The sequence below is a fragment of the Lactuca sativa genome, chromosome 1 (genome assembly GCF_002870075.4).
Source record: "Lactuca sativa cultivar Salinas chromosome 1, Lsat_Salinas_v11, whole genome shotgun sequence".
NCBI classification, from domain to species: Eukaryota; Viridiplantae; Streptophyta; class Magnoliopsida; order Asterales; family Asteraceae; genus Lactuca; species Lactuca sativa.
In genome coordinates, this window is record NC_056623.2 from 65,522,986 (window position 1) to 65,543,192 (window position 20,207).

The 20,207-nt window shown below is 36.6% G+C and overlaps 2 protein-coding genes across 2 annotated transcripts; both read left to right on the forward strand.

Moving 5' to 3' along the window:
* Positions 1-30: 30 nt before the first annotated feature.
* LOC111893025 (cell division control protein 48 homolog D) lies at positions 31-3,698 on the forward strand. Its single transcript, XM_023889097.3, has 6 exons — positions 31-190; positions 336-501; positions 1,046-1,274; positions 1,384-2,726; positions 2,804-3,163; positions 3,257-3,698. Exons 1-6 carry the CDS (start codon positions 162-164, stop codon positions 3,560-3,562), a joined length of 2,433 nt encoding a protein of 810 aa, XP_023744865.1. The 5' UTR covers positions 31-161; the 3' UTR covers positions 3,563-3,698.
* Positions 3,699-15,646: 11,948 nt separating this feature from the next.
* On the forward strand, positions 15,647-19,307 carry LOC111893029 (cell division control protein 48 homolog D). The gene is made up of 6 exons (XM_023889103.3): positions 15,647-15,807; positions 15,953-16,118; positions 16,663-16,891; positions 17,001-18,343; positions 18,421-18,780; positions 18,874-19,307. Exons 1-6 carry the CDS (start codon positions 15,779-15,781, stop codon positions 19,177-19,179), a joined length of 2,433 nt encoding a protein of 810 aa, XP_023744871.1. The 5' UTR covers positions 15,647-15,778; the 3' UTR covers positions 19,180-19,307.
* Positions 19,308-20,207: the final 900 nt, after the last annotated feature.

Here is a 20,207-nt window from a genome sequence, read left to right on the forward strand (position 1 = left end):
AAATAAATAAAAAAGCATTTCTTTCTTAACAAGAAAGGAGTCCTGCGCTTTCACAAATTCACCATATATGCATAAGTACCCCCTCCCCAAACCCTCACACATCCCAAAAATTCACAATTCTGTCAATCGGAATTTACAATCAACCAATCTACTTCAACAACATGAGTAATCAAGCAGAATCATCCGATGCGTAAGTCACAGTTTTCTATAAATCTCTAATTTAATGCTGGCAATAATGCTATATGAGTTCCAGAGTATGGCTGTTTCCGACTCTTGATGTCGATTTTGATATTGATCTCAAGTTCTGACTTAACCTTCATTGTGATTGTGTGTAGTAAGGGGACAAAGCGGGACTTCAGTACGGCGATTCTGGAGCGGAAGAAGGCTGCTAACAGACTCGTTGTCGATGAAGCAATCAACGATGATAATTCTGTTGTTGCCTTACATCCCGAGACCATGGAAAAGCTTCAGTTATTCAGAGGCGACACCATCTTGATCAAGGTAGTTTATTTCGTACTTCTGGTTATCGTTGTTTTGCCTAATGTATCGTAATTGATCTAAGTTTTGTGCTAGGTTAGGGTTTTAGACTGTTATTTAACTCTGCATATAGTCTGTCAATGAAGGTTTTCCGTCTGCGAACTTATAATTAAATTTCAAGGAGATTTCACGATCTAATCATACGATCATAGTATTCTATGCCAAATTTACTTGATTCCGTTGTTTAAACATCCATTGTTACTTCAAACCTTGTAAAATCTCTCTGGATTCGTGAAACTAGATCGCTTTATTACTGTGAAGATCGATTTCATTACTGCTAGTGCTTGATTAAGTTGCTTTTGCTTATTGTTTTTTCCATGCTGACTGATGCTTCTATATGGCCAGTGGCCTATTCTGAATCATTGGTACACATAAAGATGAGTAGCCTGTGTATATGATTTTGAAACATGTTCTTGCTATTGTTTGCCTTATAATTCTAGTTTTGTACATAATTAAACTAGTATGCTAGTTATATCAAGATTCTTAAGGTATCTGTTTCTATATACAGGGAAAGAAAAGGAAAGACACAATCTGTATAGCTCTTGCTGATGACACTTGTGAAGAACCAAAGATCAGGATGAATAAGGTAGTCAGAACAAATCTCAGAGTCAGACTTGGTGATGTAGTCTCAGTTCATCAATGTGCTGATGTCAAATACGGGAAACGTGTTCACATTCTTCCAATTGATGACACAATCGAAGGCGTAACAGGAAATCTCTTCGATGCTTATCTAAAACGTAAGTTTCTCCATACAAAATCACATTAACTTTCTTTAGTCTTTACAACATAATCCATTCAATGTACTCAACTCACATCATGTATTATAATATTATACACTGTTTGCAGCTTACTTCATGGAGGCATATAGACCAGTGAGAAAGGGTGACTTCTTTCTTGTAAGGGGAGGAATGAGAAGTGTAGAGTTCAAGGTCATAGAAACAGATCCACCAGAGTATTGTGTAGTAGCACCCGATACTGAAATCTTCTGTGAAGGTGAACCCGTAAGAAGAGAAGATGAAGATCGGTTAGATGAAATCGGTTATGATGATGTCGGTGGGGTCCGCAAACAAATGGCACAAATCCGTGAGCTAGTTGAGCTTCCATTGAGACACCCACAGCTCTTTAAGTCAATCGGGGTCAAACCCCCAAAGGGTATTTTACTATACGGACCCCCTGGATCCGGGAAGACTTTAATAGCTCGGGCAGTTGCTAACGAAACCGGGGCTTTCTTTTTCTGCATCAATGGGCCCGAAATCATGTCGAAATTGGCAGGCGAAAGCGAGAGTAATTTGAGGAAAGCTTTTGAAGAAGCTGAAAAGAACGCTCCATCAATTATCTTCATCGATGAAATTGACTCAATTGCCCCTAAGCGTGAGAAGACACACGGTGAAGTTGAAAGAAGAATTGTGTCACAGTTGTTGACTTTAATGGACGGGTTGAAATCGCGTGCACATGTTATTGTCATGGGTGCTACCAATCGTCCTAATAGCATTGACCCTGCGTTGAGAAGATTTGGGAGGTTTGACCGAGAAATTGACATTGGTGTCCCTGATGAGATTGGGAGACTTGAAGTTCTTCGTATTCATACCAAGAACATGAAATTAGCTGAAGATGTTGACTTGGAGAAGATTTCGAAAGAGACACACGGGTATGTGGGTGCTGACCTGGCGGCTTTGTGTACTGAAGCTGCACTTCAGTGTATTAGAGAGAAGATGGATGTGATTGATTTGGAAGATGAGTCGATTGATGCGGAGATTTTGAACTCCATGGCTGTAACGAATGAGCACTTTGCAACTGCACTTGGGACTAGTAATCCTTCTGCTCTCCGTGAGACTGTTGTGGAAGTGCCTAATGTTAGTTGGGAAGATATCGGAGGCCTTGAGAATGTCAAACGTGAGCTCCAAGAGACTGTTCAATATCCGGTTGAACACCCGGAGAAATTTGAAAAATTCGGAATGTCACCATCAAAGGGAGTCCTCTTCTATGGCCCACCAGGGTGTGGGAAAACACTTCTCGCGAAAGCTATCGCCAACGAATGCCAAGCGAACTTCATCAGCATCAAGGGACCAGAACTACTCACAATGTGGTTCGGTGAAAGTGAAGCGAATGTACGCGAGATCTTCGATAAAGCACGTGGGTCCGCCCCTTGTGTTCTCTTCTTCGACGAACTCGACTCCATCGCCACCCAGGTATATAACAAGATACAAATTACTTACTATTTACGTTTCTGCCATTTTCGTATTTGACAAGTTTATTGTTTTTTAAGAGAGGAAGTAGTCAAGGAGATGCGGGAGGTGCAGCAGATCGGGTTTTGAACCAACTGTTAACCGAAATGGACGGGATGTCGGCGAAAAAGACGGTTTTCATAATCGGTGCGACGAACCGACCGGATATAATCGACCCGGCACTTTTGAGACCCGGTCGACTCGATCAGTTAATTTACATTCCTCTCCCTGATGAAGAATCTCGCTATTCCATCTTCAAATCCGCTTTACGAAAGTCGCCCGTTGCAAAGGACGTTGACCTTCACGCCCTTGCTAAGTACACCCAAGGCTTCAGTGGCGCTGACATCACCGAAATCTGTCAACGCGCGTGCAAGTACGCCATCCGTGAAAACATTGAAAAAGTAAGTTGGATTGTTGTTTTTTGATATGATAAGAGGGGTAAAATGGTAATTAGGTAATTATCTAAGATTTTGATGTAATGTGTGGTTTTGTAGGATATTGAGAGGGAGAAGAAGAGGAGTGAGAATCCGGAGGCGATGGAGGAGGATGTGGAGGAGGATGAGGTGGCGGAGATAAAGGCGGCTCATTTTGAAGAGTCGATGAAGTTTGCACGAAGGAGTGTGAGTGATGGGGATATTAGGAAGTATCAGGCGTTTGCGCAGACGTTGCAGCAGTCGAGAGGGTTTGGGTCGGAGTTTAGGTTTGCGGAGGCCAGCGGTGGTGCTGCGGCGGCGGGTGGTGGAGCGGACCCGTTTGGTGCAGCGGCAGGTGGTGCTGATGATGATGATCTTTATAATTAGTTTAGTTTGGTTAATAATGTCATACACGGATGATGCTTTCTAATATCGTTGTCTGTGGTGTGAAATCGTGAAAATACTTGGTTTCTTGAATTTATTTATGTATTTATGCAACTTAAATCCTACCTTGTTTCTATGAGCATGGTTTTATTAGACGTTTTCTAAGGAAAGTTCACCAACATAACGTATTATATATATTACCAAAAGATGGAATGAATGAATATGCACAAACCATCATACATGAGAAACCTCAAACCATGCCCTGATCATAACGTATTATATGGTTTTATTAGACGTTTGATACTAAATATCCCAATGTTGTTAAAAAACACCGACTATGATGTTTCATGGCAATTCAAACGAGGAAATTTTCACCCGCATACGGCATACCAAATTCTAGGTCAAAAACCATAGATTGAACTCACAAATAGCGATCTACCAATTGTTTAATAATGTACTACCTATAACAAAATAAAAAAATATTACAGAAATCTAAGAACTATAAAAAAGGAAACTAAAAACCGAAGTTCACCTCCTTAATTTCCCTCCCTTATTTGTAACAATAATCCCAAAACAACGATTGGGACGCTATGCCATAAAAAATAATATTTTTTTTAACCAAAAATAGACATATTTCTAAACTTCCAAAGATTCCAAAGATACCACCAAGCAACAAGAAACACCCTTCAAGAATTTCCATGACCTACTTCTTTAGTCTAAGATTTCCAATCAAATACACCCAATCAACATAAGACTCAAAATAATACGGTTGTAAACCCACCAGACCAAAATTTTAGCAAGCACCATCTTTACCACCAAACACTTGAAAAAAAATGATTGGTGGATTTCATACAACATCACAAATAGGCATAAAATAGAATGAATGTCCAAACCTTAGGGACAAATTCTCTCTTGTAGTTAAACAATCCCTAAATATTTTCTAACAAAAAACATTCATTTTTTTTAGCACCAATTTGACCTATCTAGTAGCATTAGAAACCGTATCCATAAATCAAATCCACCAGATTTCAAGCAAAAGAAACAAAAAAACTCCAAAATTCTCTAGATCCTAAACCCATTGATCTGACACAACTCCCCAAAACGTCTTATTGCCAAAAGGTTTTCCAAATTTTCCTTACAAATCTTATGAACTTTCGATAGGATATTCACATCATTTGCACCGCTTTGGGGATTGTGGGACGCGTTCGTTCATGTAGATGTCACTGAGCTCCATTGAGGCTTTGTTAGCGGTCCTCCATTTAGCATTGCGATACTTCTTTTTTCATTCGAACACAAAAACTAATCCAAACTCTATTTTTAAAGGTTGTCAAATCTTGGTTGTCGCCCGTCGTCGGATCCTCCGACACATCAAGCCCTGCTTGTGCTAATGCCATCTTTTCATCATCTGTCTATCCTTTGCTGCATAGAGCCTTCCATTTTCCTTTACTTTTTTCATTTGGTTTGATTTTGGGCTTTTGACTCATTGAGTAGGCGGCGTAGTTGGGATTGCAAATTAGTTTGGGGTTGAGGTTATGAAAAAAATTAGGTTACTTAAACCGTCTACTATAGATCAAGATCAATATTTGGATGAAGTATTAGTTGTGATTGGAAATTAGTTTGGGGTTGACTTTGGTAAAAAGACATGGGTTGAGAAAAGTATGAATTGAATGTAAAAATTTGTGGAGTCATAGTAGGATAATAGAAACTAGGGGTGAATGAATTGGTTGATCAATTGATGGTCAATAACATGATGGTGATCGAAGGTTTAGTGATGTATTGTTCGGTGATTGAGGGTTTGGAGGTGGAAAGTTTAGTGACAGAAGGTTTGAAGTTTTTTTTTTTTTTTTTTTTTTTTTTTTTTTTTTTTTTTTTTGTGTGAATTGAGTGTATTTGTGAGAAAGGTAATGATATTTTGTGTGTGTGAAATGTTGAAAGTGTAGTTTAGTTCATAGTGGTTGAATTATAATTTGAAAATTTGAATTTTAGAGGTAAAAACGTTTTTTTAATTAAATGAAGTTAGGTTTGAAAATTAAATGAATTTAGGTTTGAATGGTCAAGATACAAACACATCTTCTCTAATCACAACCAATTATTTCCTTCTCTCTCTTCTTGCTACGTCCGAAGCGATCTTCCGTTGGCGAGTCCCTAATGAGTGTTAGGGGGTGGTGCTCCTTGTCCTAACGAGCAACTTGGCGAGTCCACTCCTCGTAGCCTTACCTTACTGATCTTCTTAACCTTTCTTTGGCGAATCGTATTGCTACTGGGCTAATCCTGATAGATTCAGTCCAAAGTAGCACTACAACCGATACAAACACGGTTTGGTATTCGATCATAGATTCGGTCTAAAAATATCCGACACATCTCGGTTCGGAACCAGTCAAGCACATTCTTGTTGTTTGGTTTATTAATCACTACAACATAAAAAAGTAAAAAAATAAGTTAGTTTATGTAACATCCCAAAAATACAGTCTGAAAATTTCTTTTAAAATTAGTAATAAAACCATATTCATCAAACGTCATATAAGAGTCATAAAGAATTTATCTCAAAATATCTTAACAACTGTCAAATATATCTGAGTATAAACATCCCAGGCTGAACAAACGGTGTGTGCACTGCAATCTTTCCGAGCTCCTCTTTTGAAAACTTTATACCTGAAACAAAAACTGAAAACCGTAAGCACGAAGCTTAGTGAGCTCCCCTAATCTACCACAAACCATGCAATAACATATAAAGCACATACTGGGCCCTGCCCACTGCATCGGACCGAAGTACGGGCTAACTGGGGCCTTGCCCCCTCCATCGAACCGAAGTCCGAAGCTGACTGACTGGGACCTTGTCCCCTACATCGGACCGAAGTCCGAAGCTGACTGACTGGGACCTTGTCCCCTACATCGGACCGAAGTCCGAAGCTGACTGACTGGGACCTTGTCCCCTACATCGGACCAAAGTCCGAAGCTGACTGACTGGGACCTCGTCCCCTACATCGGACCGAAGTCCGAAGCTGACTGACTGGGACCTTGTCCCTACATCGGACCGAAGTCCGCAGCTGACTGACTGAACACAACATAGCATAACATATCAATTAGCATAAACACATAAATCCTGCCTGAGCCACGGAGGCGTCAAACATACTAACTACTGCATTGGACCGAAGTCCAGAAACTACGGCTAACTGAACGGGCCGGCATTGGGGCCTTAGACCCGTTCCTACTGGAAGGAAACTCACCTCACACTGCTGAAGTCCCGTAGACACAACCCCACACTGCTGAAGTCCCGCAGACTCGACCCCAACTGCTAGATGACAGATTCCCGAACTGTCCACACCAAAATAACACCCAATTAATAATTGGGTACTAACACATAACTAAAAATACATGCTTTGGATAATTACTACATTACCCCTAGCTTGGCTTACCCAAGCCCAAGGCCCAATCCATAGGCCCAAAGTCAACTAGGGATCAAAGCCCAACGTATGGCCCAATTTTCCAAATTGGGCCCAAACCTCTACATGGACTTCCCTTAAGGCCCAATTGATCAGTCCAGTCCAACATGTATCACTCTAGGGCCCAATATCATACAACTATATAGGCCCCCAACTATGGCTCATCTATGGCCCAATTTTCCAAATTGGGCCCAATCCTTCATATGGGCCTCACCCTAAAGCCCAACTAATTACTCTAGTCCATTTGATTATTCTCGGATGGCCCAACACAAAGCCCAAGTGAAATTAGGGTTTCACATCAAATGATACACTTAACCCATTAAGGGCTTAATCCACTAAGGACTTAATCCATTAAGTCCATTATTGCTTAGGTTAATTTCTGCCAATGATTATTATTTAATATTTCACTTATTAAATAATTCTCGTGTGTCCTGATAAATTCCCAATTATTAATATTTTCTCAATAAGCTCATTAAGGACTTAGTCCATTAAGTTCTTTACTCTACTAGATAAATGGCATGGAATAATTTGGGCTTAATTCACAATTCAATCCCAATGGCCCACAAGTGGCCCAATTAGTCTAAGGCCCAATACTCATAATTAGGGTTTTCCACCCAAACATGGACCAATAGGCCCAAAACCAATCTCTAAGCCCATTAGGGTTTGCTAGCGGGGCACCACCCACTACCACCTCGGGTAGTGGTGGTTGATGGCGGCACACGGCGGCGGCCACCACCTTAGGGTGGTGGTTTTGATTCATTTCATTAATCTTTCACTAATTACAATTACAATGCTTTTAATCCAGAAATAAACACACACACTAACTAACTAACACACACACACACAACTACCCTAGTGGAGGACGGCGGTGGTAGAGGGTGGCAGCCACCACCTTACGGTGGTGGTGATGGCTTTTCCGGCCAAATAAACCCCCACACACCTCTCCATTGAAATAAACCCATACATACAAGCTTTTAATTTGCAAGGTTCACCCCAGCCACCAGCTTGGTGGCTCACGACGGCAACGACATCACCGGAAGGCGGCAGTAGCAGCGGCCACCATGTCAGGAGGCCATGGTGGTTCTTTTCTTCGAATCCCGGCCAGCAACAACCTCACAGCACCTCTCGGTTCAACACGACAGGTGATAATCCACGTAGGCACGACTGTCCTTTCGGGGGTGGCGATCATTACCGGAGCAAAAACAACCCCATGGCAGTGAAAGGAACGAAAAGAGAAGAGAAGAACGGCGGCAATGGTGCTGGAACAAGAAAACGACACCCGAGGGTCACCCGATAGCAACAACAATTCTAGCTTCGTGTTCACAGTAAGAACGAAAGGGAAAGGAGGTGAGTGACGGTTGGGTCTTACCGGCCGTTCTCGTTCATTCACGCCCAACAGATGACAAACGCTGCTCCAAAGACCGATCCTCAGCGATTATGCGTGATGCTCATGACGTCTCCGACAGTGCTGTTATGGCGCTCATCGGTGGTGTAGCAGCGGCGGACGATGGCTACTCAACTGATCGGAACATTGGACTAGGGGGCGACTTCATACATGGCGGCTGAAACCCTTTTCTAGGGTTAGGGTTCACATATCCCTTATATACCCGATGCCTTAAAACACATTCCCATATTAACATAATTGATCCCTCCTTCCTTCTTTTCTTTCATAATAAGTTCATAATTTACACTTTTAACCCTGCCTTCATAAATCTTTACAAACTAACTCCAAAACTTACATTTTAAGCCTTGATCCCATAAATTTCTTTCATAATAACTCCCTAAATTACCAATAAACCCTTCAGCCCTCAAATCTTTTCAATTTAATCCCGAACTCACTCTTTTAACCCCCGACTTCTAAAATTCTTCACAAATTAGTCCGAGACTCACATTTACTAATTAATTAATTTTTTTTAAGTAAACGGGGCGTTACAGTTTACAAGTTAGCTATAATGCAAAAACATGTTTGTTTGAAATAAATCTATGTATTTAACAAATAATCAACACGGACGTCGCGTTGATTTTGAGGGACCATTGCGAAAAATAAAAATAAAGCCCTATATATATATATATATATATATATGTATATATATATATATATATATATATATATATATATATATATATATATATATATATATATATATAAAAGCAAAATTTGTTCATAAGATGATAACTTGACAAATGTTATAAAGACAATAGAAAAAACGAAAATACAATAGTGAAATGAATCGCGAGACTCTCATAGCATTATTTAGTTATTTAGAATATGTTTTTTAATGTGTTACATTGGTTAATCGATGATAACAATTAGAATATAAAATGAGATGCTATCAGATTTATAAATTAGGAATAGTAAAATACTTAGTTGTTTAATTTCAGATAACAATAAAAAAGTAGAGCGAGAGTGCAATATAAACGAAATGTGGAGTCTAGTGGAATAAGAAAACAACTAAGAAACAAAAAAAATGTCATTTGAGCTTTGTAGTTGATACAAATTTGAAAGTTTGAAATTGGAACAAAACGTACGCTCTTGTTTACTTTAAATTCACATTAGCCTAAACGCAATTTTTAACTTTAAGCCCAAATTTTTCAAAATGTGAGTGTTGTAATTTTTAATTGTAGCGTTAGCTATTGGAATTGGAAAATACGTGGACTTTTATCTTTTTGATTACTGAATTGTCGATTGCTAGACTGTGAACATAATCATATGTAAAATTGGGTCTCCTCCACGACATGCGCCCCGAGCTCTCAACCACCTCACGCACCCTCAAAGATGCCCATAATAATCAACCAAACCTTACCAAAAACGCTCATATATATATATATATATATATATATATATATATATATATATATATATATATATATATATATATATATATATATATATATAGTTTATTTACTAAAATAAAAAGAAAATTAAACGAAATAACTTATCATAAAATTTGTGAATACAGTTATATATAACAAAAAAAATTGCTATATACTTTAGAATAGGGATGAGATATAAATCGGAAAACTGGACCGGAACCAATATAGGTGGAATATGTTAAACCAGTATGGATTTTGGATCTAAATATTTGTCTTATACGGGTTCCGGGTATGAGTCCAATGGTTCTGGGTATCTTGGGTTTTAGAACTGGATTTGAAAGAGGGAACCAAAACCGGGTATTTCGGGTTTTAGAACTAAATGTGAAATAGAGAACCGAACCGAGTTAATGTCTTTGAACTTTAATCATGTTTTTTAGTAATTTTTTTTTTTGGATATATTCATTTATTTTAGAGATAAAACTTTTCACATATTGTCTTCAAGTCATAACATATATTAAGTTCAAAACGGTTCCATATCCACTAATTCTTTCAAAACATGCAAAAACTGAATACATAAGTTATATTAGGTACTACAATTAATTAGATTATGAATCCAAAATGTTGCATTTTCTTTTTTGCTCCATAAGTTCAAGCAAATCAAACGTTGTGGATTAAACTTAGGCTATGTTTGGCGGACTAGCTGAAAAGTTAGCTGTTAGCTGAAAAGCTAGCTGATGGTTGAAAAGCTAGTTGTTAAATAAAAAGCTAGCTGATAGCTGAAAAGCTAGCTGATAAAAAATAACGTTTGGTAAAACTAGCTGAAAAGCTAACAGAAATATATAAAATTACATAAAAGGACATGTAAGAATATGTGTTTCTATAATTAATTAAGGGGTGTATTTGAAAATTTTTAAAAAAGCTCTTAAAAAGCTAGTCTAAGTAGTTTTTCAAAAAGCTAGCTTATAAGCTAGCTGTGGCGCGCCAAACACAGCCTTAGTGGATAAAACATGCTACATTGCTTTCTTACTAAATACAATATTATATATATATATATATATATATATATATATATATATATATATATATATATATGGAAAAGTTCAATAGAGAACCATAATTATGGGTTCTTCAAGGAACCAAATCTTTTTTTTTCTTTCAATTTCTAGAGCTTATTCTTTATCGAAGAAAAAAATCTAAAAATATCTAAATTCATATATTAACATTGTGAATGTGAAAAATATTTTTCGGATTCAACGTGTGAATCCGGATTCACGTTGTGAATTTTCGAAGATTCACATTGTGAATTTGACGTAAAAAAAACAAAAAAATTCGAATTTTATATCATTGGAAAAAGGATAAAAAGTTATGAATTTCAGTATTTTTAGTTTTTTTTTTTGATAAAAAATAAGTTCTAAAAGTTGAAAAAAAGATTAGTTCCTTGGTTCATTGGTTAATTATGGTTATATATATATATATATATATATATATATATATATATATATATATATATATATATATATATATATAATGAAAACCATTACTGAATGAACACTTTGAAATTTCTTAGCCAATTGCATAGAATTTCGAGAGAGAAGTATGGAATGGAGTGGAGAAGAGAAGAGAATGGACAGCAAACGACGTTATAGGCTGAAAATTATGGAGGCATGTCATGACCTGACTTTGTCGACCTTCCTAGTGTGTGACATGTGTTGGGTTTTCATTGGAGCATCATGGCCCTTCTAGAAGCTTGCATGTCGTGCCTTTTTGCACGTGGCGCACTCGGGAAAACTTCAAACATTTGTAACTTCTTCATACAAAGTCTGCTTTTTGATGTTCTTTATATCCACGCGTAGCTATTGACGAGATCTAAAACTTTTAGTTAGACGCAGTCTGCTAACTCTTACTTTATTTGTTATTTATTATTTTAGAAGGCTTAGATTGCTAAACTTCGTTTAAAATTCATATATTTTTCATGCGATGTTCACTCTTGGTTGTCTTTAAATTGACGAAATCCTATTTACGAGATCTTCAACTCTCATTTATATTGTGTTTGCTAACAATTAACCGATCTAAAATTCGATTTATGTGTCTGCACTGTTGCGCTGAAACTTCAAACAATCATAACCTCCTCATATGATGTCAGATTTGAACATTCTCTATATGCACGCTCATGGTTTTACGATTACTACGACTTTCATTTTGATCACTTAGGCTAATAAGCAATCTATCTCTGATTCACCATTGAACATGAAAGTTCAAACGATCATAACTTCTTCATACGAAGTCAGATTTTTGCCTTCCTTATATCCCTGGAATCCTCATTACGACTAATTCAACTTTCACCAAGGCTATTTATCTTAGTTAATATTTTATTTTAATATTTCTTGTAGCCATTTTTATTAAGTTATCTCCTAATATTATATACACATAATATAAGCACAAAAATCACATAGATTTAATCAATTTCCTTTTATTTATTCGTCAAATGATTACAATTGTTGACCAAAGTCAATTACACATCTTATTAATGCCTAGCGAGAAACGCAAGCATTACATAATAGATCTAGTATGAGCATCATGCTTGATTTGTGACAATGGTTTTTTGACATCTGTAGGATTATCTTTTGATGAAACATCACTCACAATAAGGTCTCCATATTCAACTAGCTTCCTTATATAGTGGAACTTTTTGAGTATATGTCTTGTGCGCTTGAGATCTCGAGGTTCTTTAGCTAAAGCGACCACACTCTCGTTATCATAGAAGATCCCAAACGATTCAGCTATGCTTGGAACAATTCCCAAATCGTTGATAAAATTCTTTAGCCACATTGCCTCCTTGGCCTCTTGATTGGCCGTAATATACTCTGACTCTGTTTTTGAGTTCGTTATAGTCACTTGCTTATAACTCCATCAAGTTACCCCTCCTCCATTTAACATGAATACAAAACCCGACTGAGATTGAAAGTTATCTTTGTTAGTTTGGAAACTTGTATCCACATATCCTTTAACACTTAGCTCTTCTTTACCACCATAGACTGAGAGCATATATTTAGTCTTCCTAAGGTACTTCTGAATGTTTTTTATTGTGATCTAATGACTTTCAGTAGGATTGACTTGATAACGACTTGTTATACTAATAGAGTATAAGACATTTGGCCTTGTACATATCATGAAGTACATGATCGATCCTATATCTGAAACATATGAGACTCGACTAATTATGTCCAGTTATTCACTGGTACTGGGACATTGAGTTTTACTCAATACCACGTCACGTTGTACAGGTACAAATCCTTTCTTAGAGTCTTCCATCTTGAATTTCTTCAGGATTTTATCTAAGTATGTATTTTGGAAAAGTCATACCAGTCGCCTAGATCCATCCCTATAGATCTTGATACCAAGTATGTAAGTAGCTTCTCCTAAGTCCTTCGTAGCGAAATTATTCCCAAGCCAAGCTTTTACACTATTCAGTGTTGGGATATTGTTTCCTATAACAAGAACGACATCGAAACATGAGACAAGAAAGAAAAATACTCGTCTACCAGATCTAACATATTCATCTTCATTCCTTAAGAAACCAAACTCCTTGATTTTCTCATTGAAACATATGTTCCACCTACGAGGTGTTTGTTTATGGAAAGTGAAAAGAATCAAATATGACATCATCTTTAACACCATTGAAGATGTTAATCCCTCTAATTAAGTATTCTCCTCTTTTGATTTAGTATTTATCAAGTAATTAATAAACTGATCTTGGATTATACCTTCATCTCAACATAGTTCATACTTAGGTGGTCGTTATTTAATTTCTTCCTACCGGCATAGATGTTCTTCAACTCTTCTTACATATATTGTTCAATTTTGTTTTGATAATGATTAAAAACGATTTTGGGCAAATATGATATTTTGGTTGTTTATTTATGGTATATATATGGTATTTTGAGATTAGACAGGGTAAATATGATATCTTGCTCTTTATTTAGGGCATATATGAAATTCTCCCTATAAAAAAGAAGAGATATATAATTATGAAAGTCTCAAAGTGGACTATGTATAGTTTATACAAGACAACCACAAGTTTCTTCTCATAATTAAAACAATAATGATATTAATGTCGATAATGTGGGTGTTGATGGAGATCAAATTGATGATGTTAATGTCAATATTAATCATGTTGATATATTTGATCCAAGAACATGGGAGGGACTTATGGGTTGTTTGTTTTGTCTCCGAATGATTACATTATGAGGTTGGCTCTAAATCATTTAGCTTCGGAATGTTTGGTTGAAACTTATTTTGGCAAAAAATAATATGAATCATTAAGAGATGAAGAGGAGTCTGAATAAAAAGAATTGTAATCGATACCCTTCCCTGACAAAAAAGCATGTCCGCCTCTTTTTTTTTTTTTTTTTTTTTTTTTTTTCTCCCTCTTCTCAGGCACCGGCACCATCCCCCTGCTGGCCTCCAATATCGTTTGGGTTTAAGCTTGTGGCCCTTATGGTTTCAATATCGTTTTTATACATTCCTTATTGTAATTCTTAGTTGAAAGATGAGTAAGTTAATGCATGCATCTACTGTAAAAGAAATCTAGTCAAAAAATGAGAAAAAACATAAACCTGTTTGAAGGATTCCTTCAGATCAAAACTAAAACTAAAACTAAAACTAAAATTGAAGTTGACTCAAAGAGACTAAAACTAAAATCAAAGCATGGAGCTATACCTTTCTTGCATTTAGCCGATCTTAAAATAAAGTAGGTAAAAAAAGTAATTATATATATATATATATATATATATATATATATATATATATATATATATATATATATATATATATATATATATATATATATATATATATATATATATATGAAAGTCTTTTGTCTATTCGTAATGACCCTTTTAAAGAGACAATCCTTGACTTTATATACATCTTTACAAGGCCCTTAAGGTTTAGGTATAAACTTTTTATATTTTTTGTAATTCACAAATTATAATAATAATAGTTAGAAGGGCAAAATGTTTTTATACATCAAGATTAACTTACCAAACAACAGTAAATCATTCGGATCTTTTAATGATTCATACCACTTAATTGTTCAATAATGCCAAACAATCCTAAAATATTTTTATATCTATATAACATTAAGGCTAGTGGGATTGATAACACTCGTATTTTGTCATATAAGATTTTTTCATTGTCACATAGGTTTTTATATTGCCATGTAAACTCAAGGTATTTAGGTTGAAAAATGTATGAAATGGTAGTGAGAAGAGTTTAATATGTTTTGTTTTGAAACAAAAAAATTGAAAAAAGAAAAACACCACAACCAATCATAGTCAATCTTTTACGTCTTTAGCAATCCATCACTAACGAGTCCCTTAAGAACTCTTAAGGGGTGGTGTAGAAATGGGTAAGAGTGTTTTGACGAGAGAGAGGTGACGATATCAATCCCTCAAATCTAACTATCCATTTAATCTGTATATTATTCTCATCCCTGCAACCAAACAAAACAAGGCTAGAGAGGCGGTGCAAATCGCACATTCTAGATATAACATTCTAGAGATTCTAATTTTTGGATTTTATATTTTGCTACCCAACATTCTTGATTTGCTAAATGTTATAATTCTATCGAAACATTTAAATTACCATAATATCATAACGTTGATAATGCAAGAAAAGTTTTAAATTTAAATGGTAAAAAGTATCATGACTCATAATCATCCTTTTATACGGTTAATAAAATTACAAATTATAAATTATAAATTAATAAAAATAAAATAAAATTATAAATTGTTATTAAATAAATAAAAAAAAAACATTTCTTTCTTAACAAGAAAGGAGTCCTGCGCTTTCACAAATTCATCATATAGGCACAAGTACCCCCTACCCAAACCCTCACACATCCCAAAAATTCACAATTCTGTCAATCGGAATTTACAATCAACCAATCTTCTTCAACAACATGAGTAATCAAGCAGAATCATCCGATGCGTAAGTCACAGTTTTCTATAAATCTCTAATTTAATGCTGGCAATAATGCTATATGAGTTCCAGAGTATGGCTGTTTCCGACTCTTGATGTCGATTTTGATATTGATCTCAAGTTCTGACTTAACATTCATTGTGATTGTGTGTAGTAAGGGGACAAAGCGGGACTTCAGTACGGCGATTCTGGAGCGGAAGAAGGCTGCTAACAGACTCGTTGTCGATGAAGCAATCAACGATGATAATTCTGTTGTTGCCTTACATCCCGAGACCATGGAAAAGCTTCAGTTATTCAGAGGCGACACCATCTTGATCAAGGTAGTTTATTTCGTACTTCTGGTTATCGTTGTTTTGCCTAATGTATCGTAATTGATCTAAGTTTTGTGCTAGGTTAGGGTTTTAGACTGTTATTTAACTCTGCATATAGTCTGTCAATGAAGGTTTTCCGTCTGCGAACTTATAATTAAATTTCAAGGAGATTTCACGATCTAATCATACGATCATAGTATTCTATGCCAAATTTACTTGATTCCGTTGTTTAAACATCCATTGTTACTTCAAACCTTGTAAAATCTCTCTGGATTCGTGAAACTAGATCGCTTTATTACTGTGAATATCGATTTGATTACTGCTAGTGCTTGATTAAGTTGCTTTTGCTTGTTGTTTTTTCCATGCTGACTGATGCTTCTATATCGTCAGTGGTCTATTTTGAATCATTGATACACATAAAGATGAGTATCTTGTGTATATGATTTTGAAACATGTTCTTGCTATTGTTTGCTTTATAATTCTAGTTTTGTACATAATTAAACTAGTATGCTAGATATATCAAGATTCTTAAGTTATCTCTTTCCATCTACAGGGAAAGAAAAGGAAAGACACAATCTGTATAGCTCTTGCTGATGACACTTGTGAAGAACCAAAGATCAGGATGAATAAGGTAGTCAGAGCAAATCTCAGAGTCAGACTTGGTGATGTAGTCTCAGTTCACCAATGTGCTGATGTCAAATATGGGAAACGTGTTCACATTCTTCCAATTGATGACACAATCGAAGGCGTAACAGGAAATCTCTTCGATGCTTATCTAAAACGTAAGTTTCTCCATACAAAATCATATTAACTTTCTTTAGTCTTTACGACATAATCCATTCAATGTATTCAACTCACATTATATATTATAATATTCTACACTATTTGCAGCTTACTTCATGGAGGCATATAGACCTGTGAGAAAAGGTGACTTCTTTCTTGTAAGGGGAGGAATGAGAAGTGTAGAGTTCAAGGTCATAGAAACAGATCCACCAGAGTATTGTGTAGTAGCACCTGATACAGAAATCTTCTGTGAAGGCGAACCCATAAGAAGAGAAGATGAAGATCGGTTAGATGAAATCGGTTATGATGATGTCGGTGGGGTCCGCAAACAAATGGCACAAATCCGTGAGCTAGTTGAGCTTCCATTGAGACACCCACAGCTCTTTAAGTCAATCGGGGTCAAACCCCCAAAGGGTATTTTACTATACGGACCCCCTGGATCCGGGAAGACTTTAATAGCTCGGGCAGTTGCTAACGAAACCGGGGCTTTCTTTTTCTGCATCAACGGACCCGAAATCATGTCGAAAATGGCGGGAGAAAGCGAGAGTAATTTGAGGAAAGCTTTTGAAGAAGCTGAAAAGAACGCTCCATCAATTATCTTCATCGATGAAATTGACTCAATTGCCCCTAAGCGTGAGAAGACACACGGTGAAGTTGAAAGAAGAATTGTGTCACAGTTGTTGACTTTAATGGACGGGTTGAAATCGCGTGCACATGTTATTGTCATGGGTGCTACCAATCGTCCTAATAGCATTGACCCTGCGTTGAGAAGATTCGGGAGGTTTGACCGGGAAATTGACATTGGTGTCCCTGATGAGATTGGGAGACTTGAAGTTCTTCGTATTCATACCAAGAACATGAAATTAGCTGAAGATGTTGACTTGGAGAAGATTTCGAAAGAGACACACGGGTATGTGGGTGCTGACCTGGCGGCTTTGTGTACTGAAGCTGCACTTCAGTGTATTAGAGAGAAGATGGATGTGATTGATTTGGAAGATGAGTCGATTGATGCGGAGATTTTGAACTCCATGGCTGTAACGAATGAGCACTTTGCAACTGCACTTGGGACTAGTAATCCTTCTGCTCTCCGTGAGACTGTTGTGGAAGTGCCTAATGTTAGTTGGGAAGATATCGGAGGCCTTGAGAATGTCAAACGTGAGCTCCAAGAGACTGTTCAATATCCGGTTGAACACCCGGAGAAATTTGAAAAATTCGGAATGTCACCATCAAAGGGAGTCCTCTTCTATGGCCCACCAGGGTGTGGGAAAACACTACTCGCGAAAGCTATCGCCAACGAATGCCAAGCAAACTTCATCAGCATCAAGGGACCAGAACTACTCACGATGTGGTTCGGTGAAAGTGAAGCGAATGTACGCGAGATCTTCGATAAAGCACGTGGGTCCGCCCCTTGTGTTCTCTTCTTCGACGAACTCGACTCCATCGCCACCCAGGTATATAACAAGATACAAATTACTTACTATTTACGTTTCTGCCATTTTCGTATTTGACAAGTTTATTGTTTTTTAAGAGAGGAAGTAGTCAAGGAGATGCGGGAGGTGCAGCAGATCGGGTTTTGAACCAACTGTTAACCGAAATGGACGGGATGTCGGCGAAAAAGACGGTTTTCATAATCGGTGCGACGAACCGACCGGATATAATCGACCCGGCACTTTTGAGACCCGGTCGACTCGATCAGTTAATTTACATTCCTCTCCCTGATGAAGAATCTCGCTATTCCATCTTCAAATCCGCTTTACGAAAGTCGCCCGTTGCAAAGGACGTTGACCTTCACGCCCTTGCTAAGTACACCCAAGGCTTCAGTGGCGCTGACATCACCGAAATCTGTCAACGCGCGTGCAAGTACGCCATCCGTGAAAACATTGAAAAAGTAAGTTGGATTGTTGTTTTTTGATATGATAAGAGGGGTAAAATGGTAATTAGATAATTATCTAAGATTTTGATGTAATGTGTGGTTTTGTAGGATATTGAGAGGGAGAAGAAGAGGAGTGAGAATCCGGAGGCGATGGAGGAGGATGTGGAGGAGGATGAGGTGGCAGAGATAAAGGCGGCTCATTTTGAAGAGTCGATGAAGTTTGCGCGAAGGAGTGTGAGTGATGGGGATATTAGGAAGTATCAGGCGTTTGCGCAGACGTTGCAGCAGTCGAGAGGGTTTGGGTCGGAGTTTAGGTTTGCGGAGGCCAGCGGTGGTGCTGCGGCTGCGGGTGGTGGAGCGGACCCATTTGGTGCGGCGGCAGGTGGTGCTGATGATGATGATCTTTATAATTAGTTTAGTTTGGTTAATAATGTCATACACGGATGATGCTTTCTAATATCGTTGTCTATGGTGTGAAAATACTTGGTTTCTTGAATTTATTTATGTATTTATGTAACTTAAATCCTACCTTGTTTCTATGAGCGTGGTTTTATTAGACGTTTTCTAGGGAAAGCTCACCAACATAACGTATTATATATATTACCAAAAGATGGAATGAATGAATATGCACAAACCATCATACATGAGACACCTCAAACCATGCCCCGATCATCATTTCAAGTTTGATAATAAATATCCTAATATTGTTGAACAACACCAACTATGATGTTTTAATGGCAATTTATTATAAAGCTAACGGGGAAATTTTCACCCACAGATCAAATTCTAGGTCAAAACCATAGATTGAACTCACAAATAACGATCTACCAATTGTTTTATAATTTACTACCTATAACAAAAATAAATAAATAAACAAATAAATAATACAAAGAAATCTAAGAATCATAAAAAAGGAAACTAAAAACCTAAGTTCCCCTCATTAATTTTCCTCCGGTATTTGTAACAAATAATGCCAAAACAAAGATATAATAAAAAATACTTCATCCTTAAATTATTGTTCACAAATATAATAAAATGATAGTTTTGTCCTTATTTGGAATTTAATGTTTCATTAAATGCTTAGTTTGTTAAGTAATAAATAGTAAATATTTTGGTAAAAATGTTATTCATTTTTAGAAGTGGACTATTATTTTAGGACAAAATCAAAAGAAAATATGAACTATAATTTTGAGACGGAGAGAGTAATATTTTTTTTAACCAAATATATATATATATATATATATATATATATATATATATATATATATATATATATATATATATATATATATATATATATATATATATAAACTTCCAAAGATACCACCAAGTAACAAAAAACACCCTTCAAGAATTTCAATGACCTACTTCTTTAGTCTTAAGATTTTCAATCAAATACACCCAATCAACATAAGATTCAAAATAATACGGTAGTAAACCCG

Bases quoted from the DNA above. Each gene is read 5' to 3' on its own strand.
- LOC111893025 (XM_023889097.3), top strand. From the start codon at position 162: ATGAGTAATCAAGCAGAATCATCCGATGC. The intron at 191-335 runs GTAAGTCACAGT...GATTGTGTGTAG, and splicing joins CAAGCAGAATCATCCGATGC to TAAGGGGACAAAGCGGGACT. The intron at 3,164-3,256 runs GTAAGTTGGATT...GTGGTTTTGTAG, and splicing joins TCCGTGAAAACATTGAAAAA to GATATTGAGAGGGAGAAGAA.
- LOC111893029 (XM_023889103.3), top strand. From the start codon at position 15,779: ATGAGTAATCAAGCAGAATCATCCGATGC. The intron at 16,119-16,662 runs GTAGTTTATTTC...TTCCATCTACAG, and splicing joins GCGACACCATCTTGATCAAG to GGAAAGAAAAGGAAAGACAC. The intron at 18,344-18,420 runs GTATATAACAAG...TTGTTTTTTAAG, and splicing joins TCGACTCCATCGCCACCCAG to AGAGGAAGTAGTCAAGGAGA.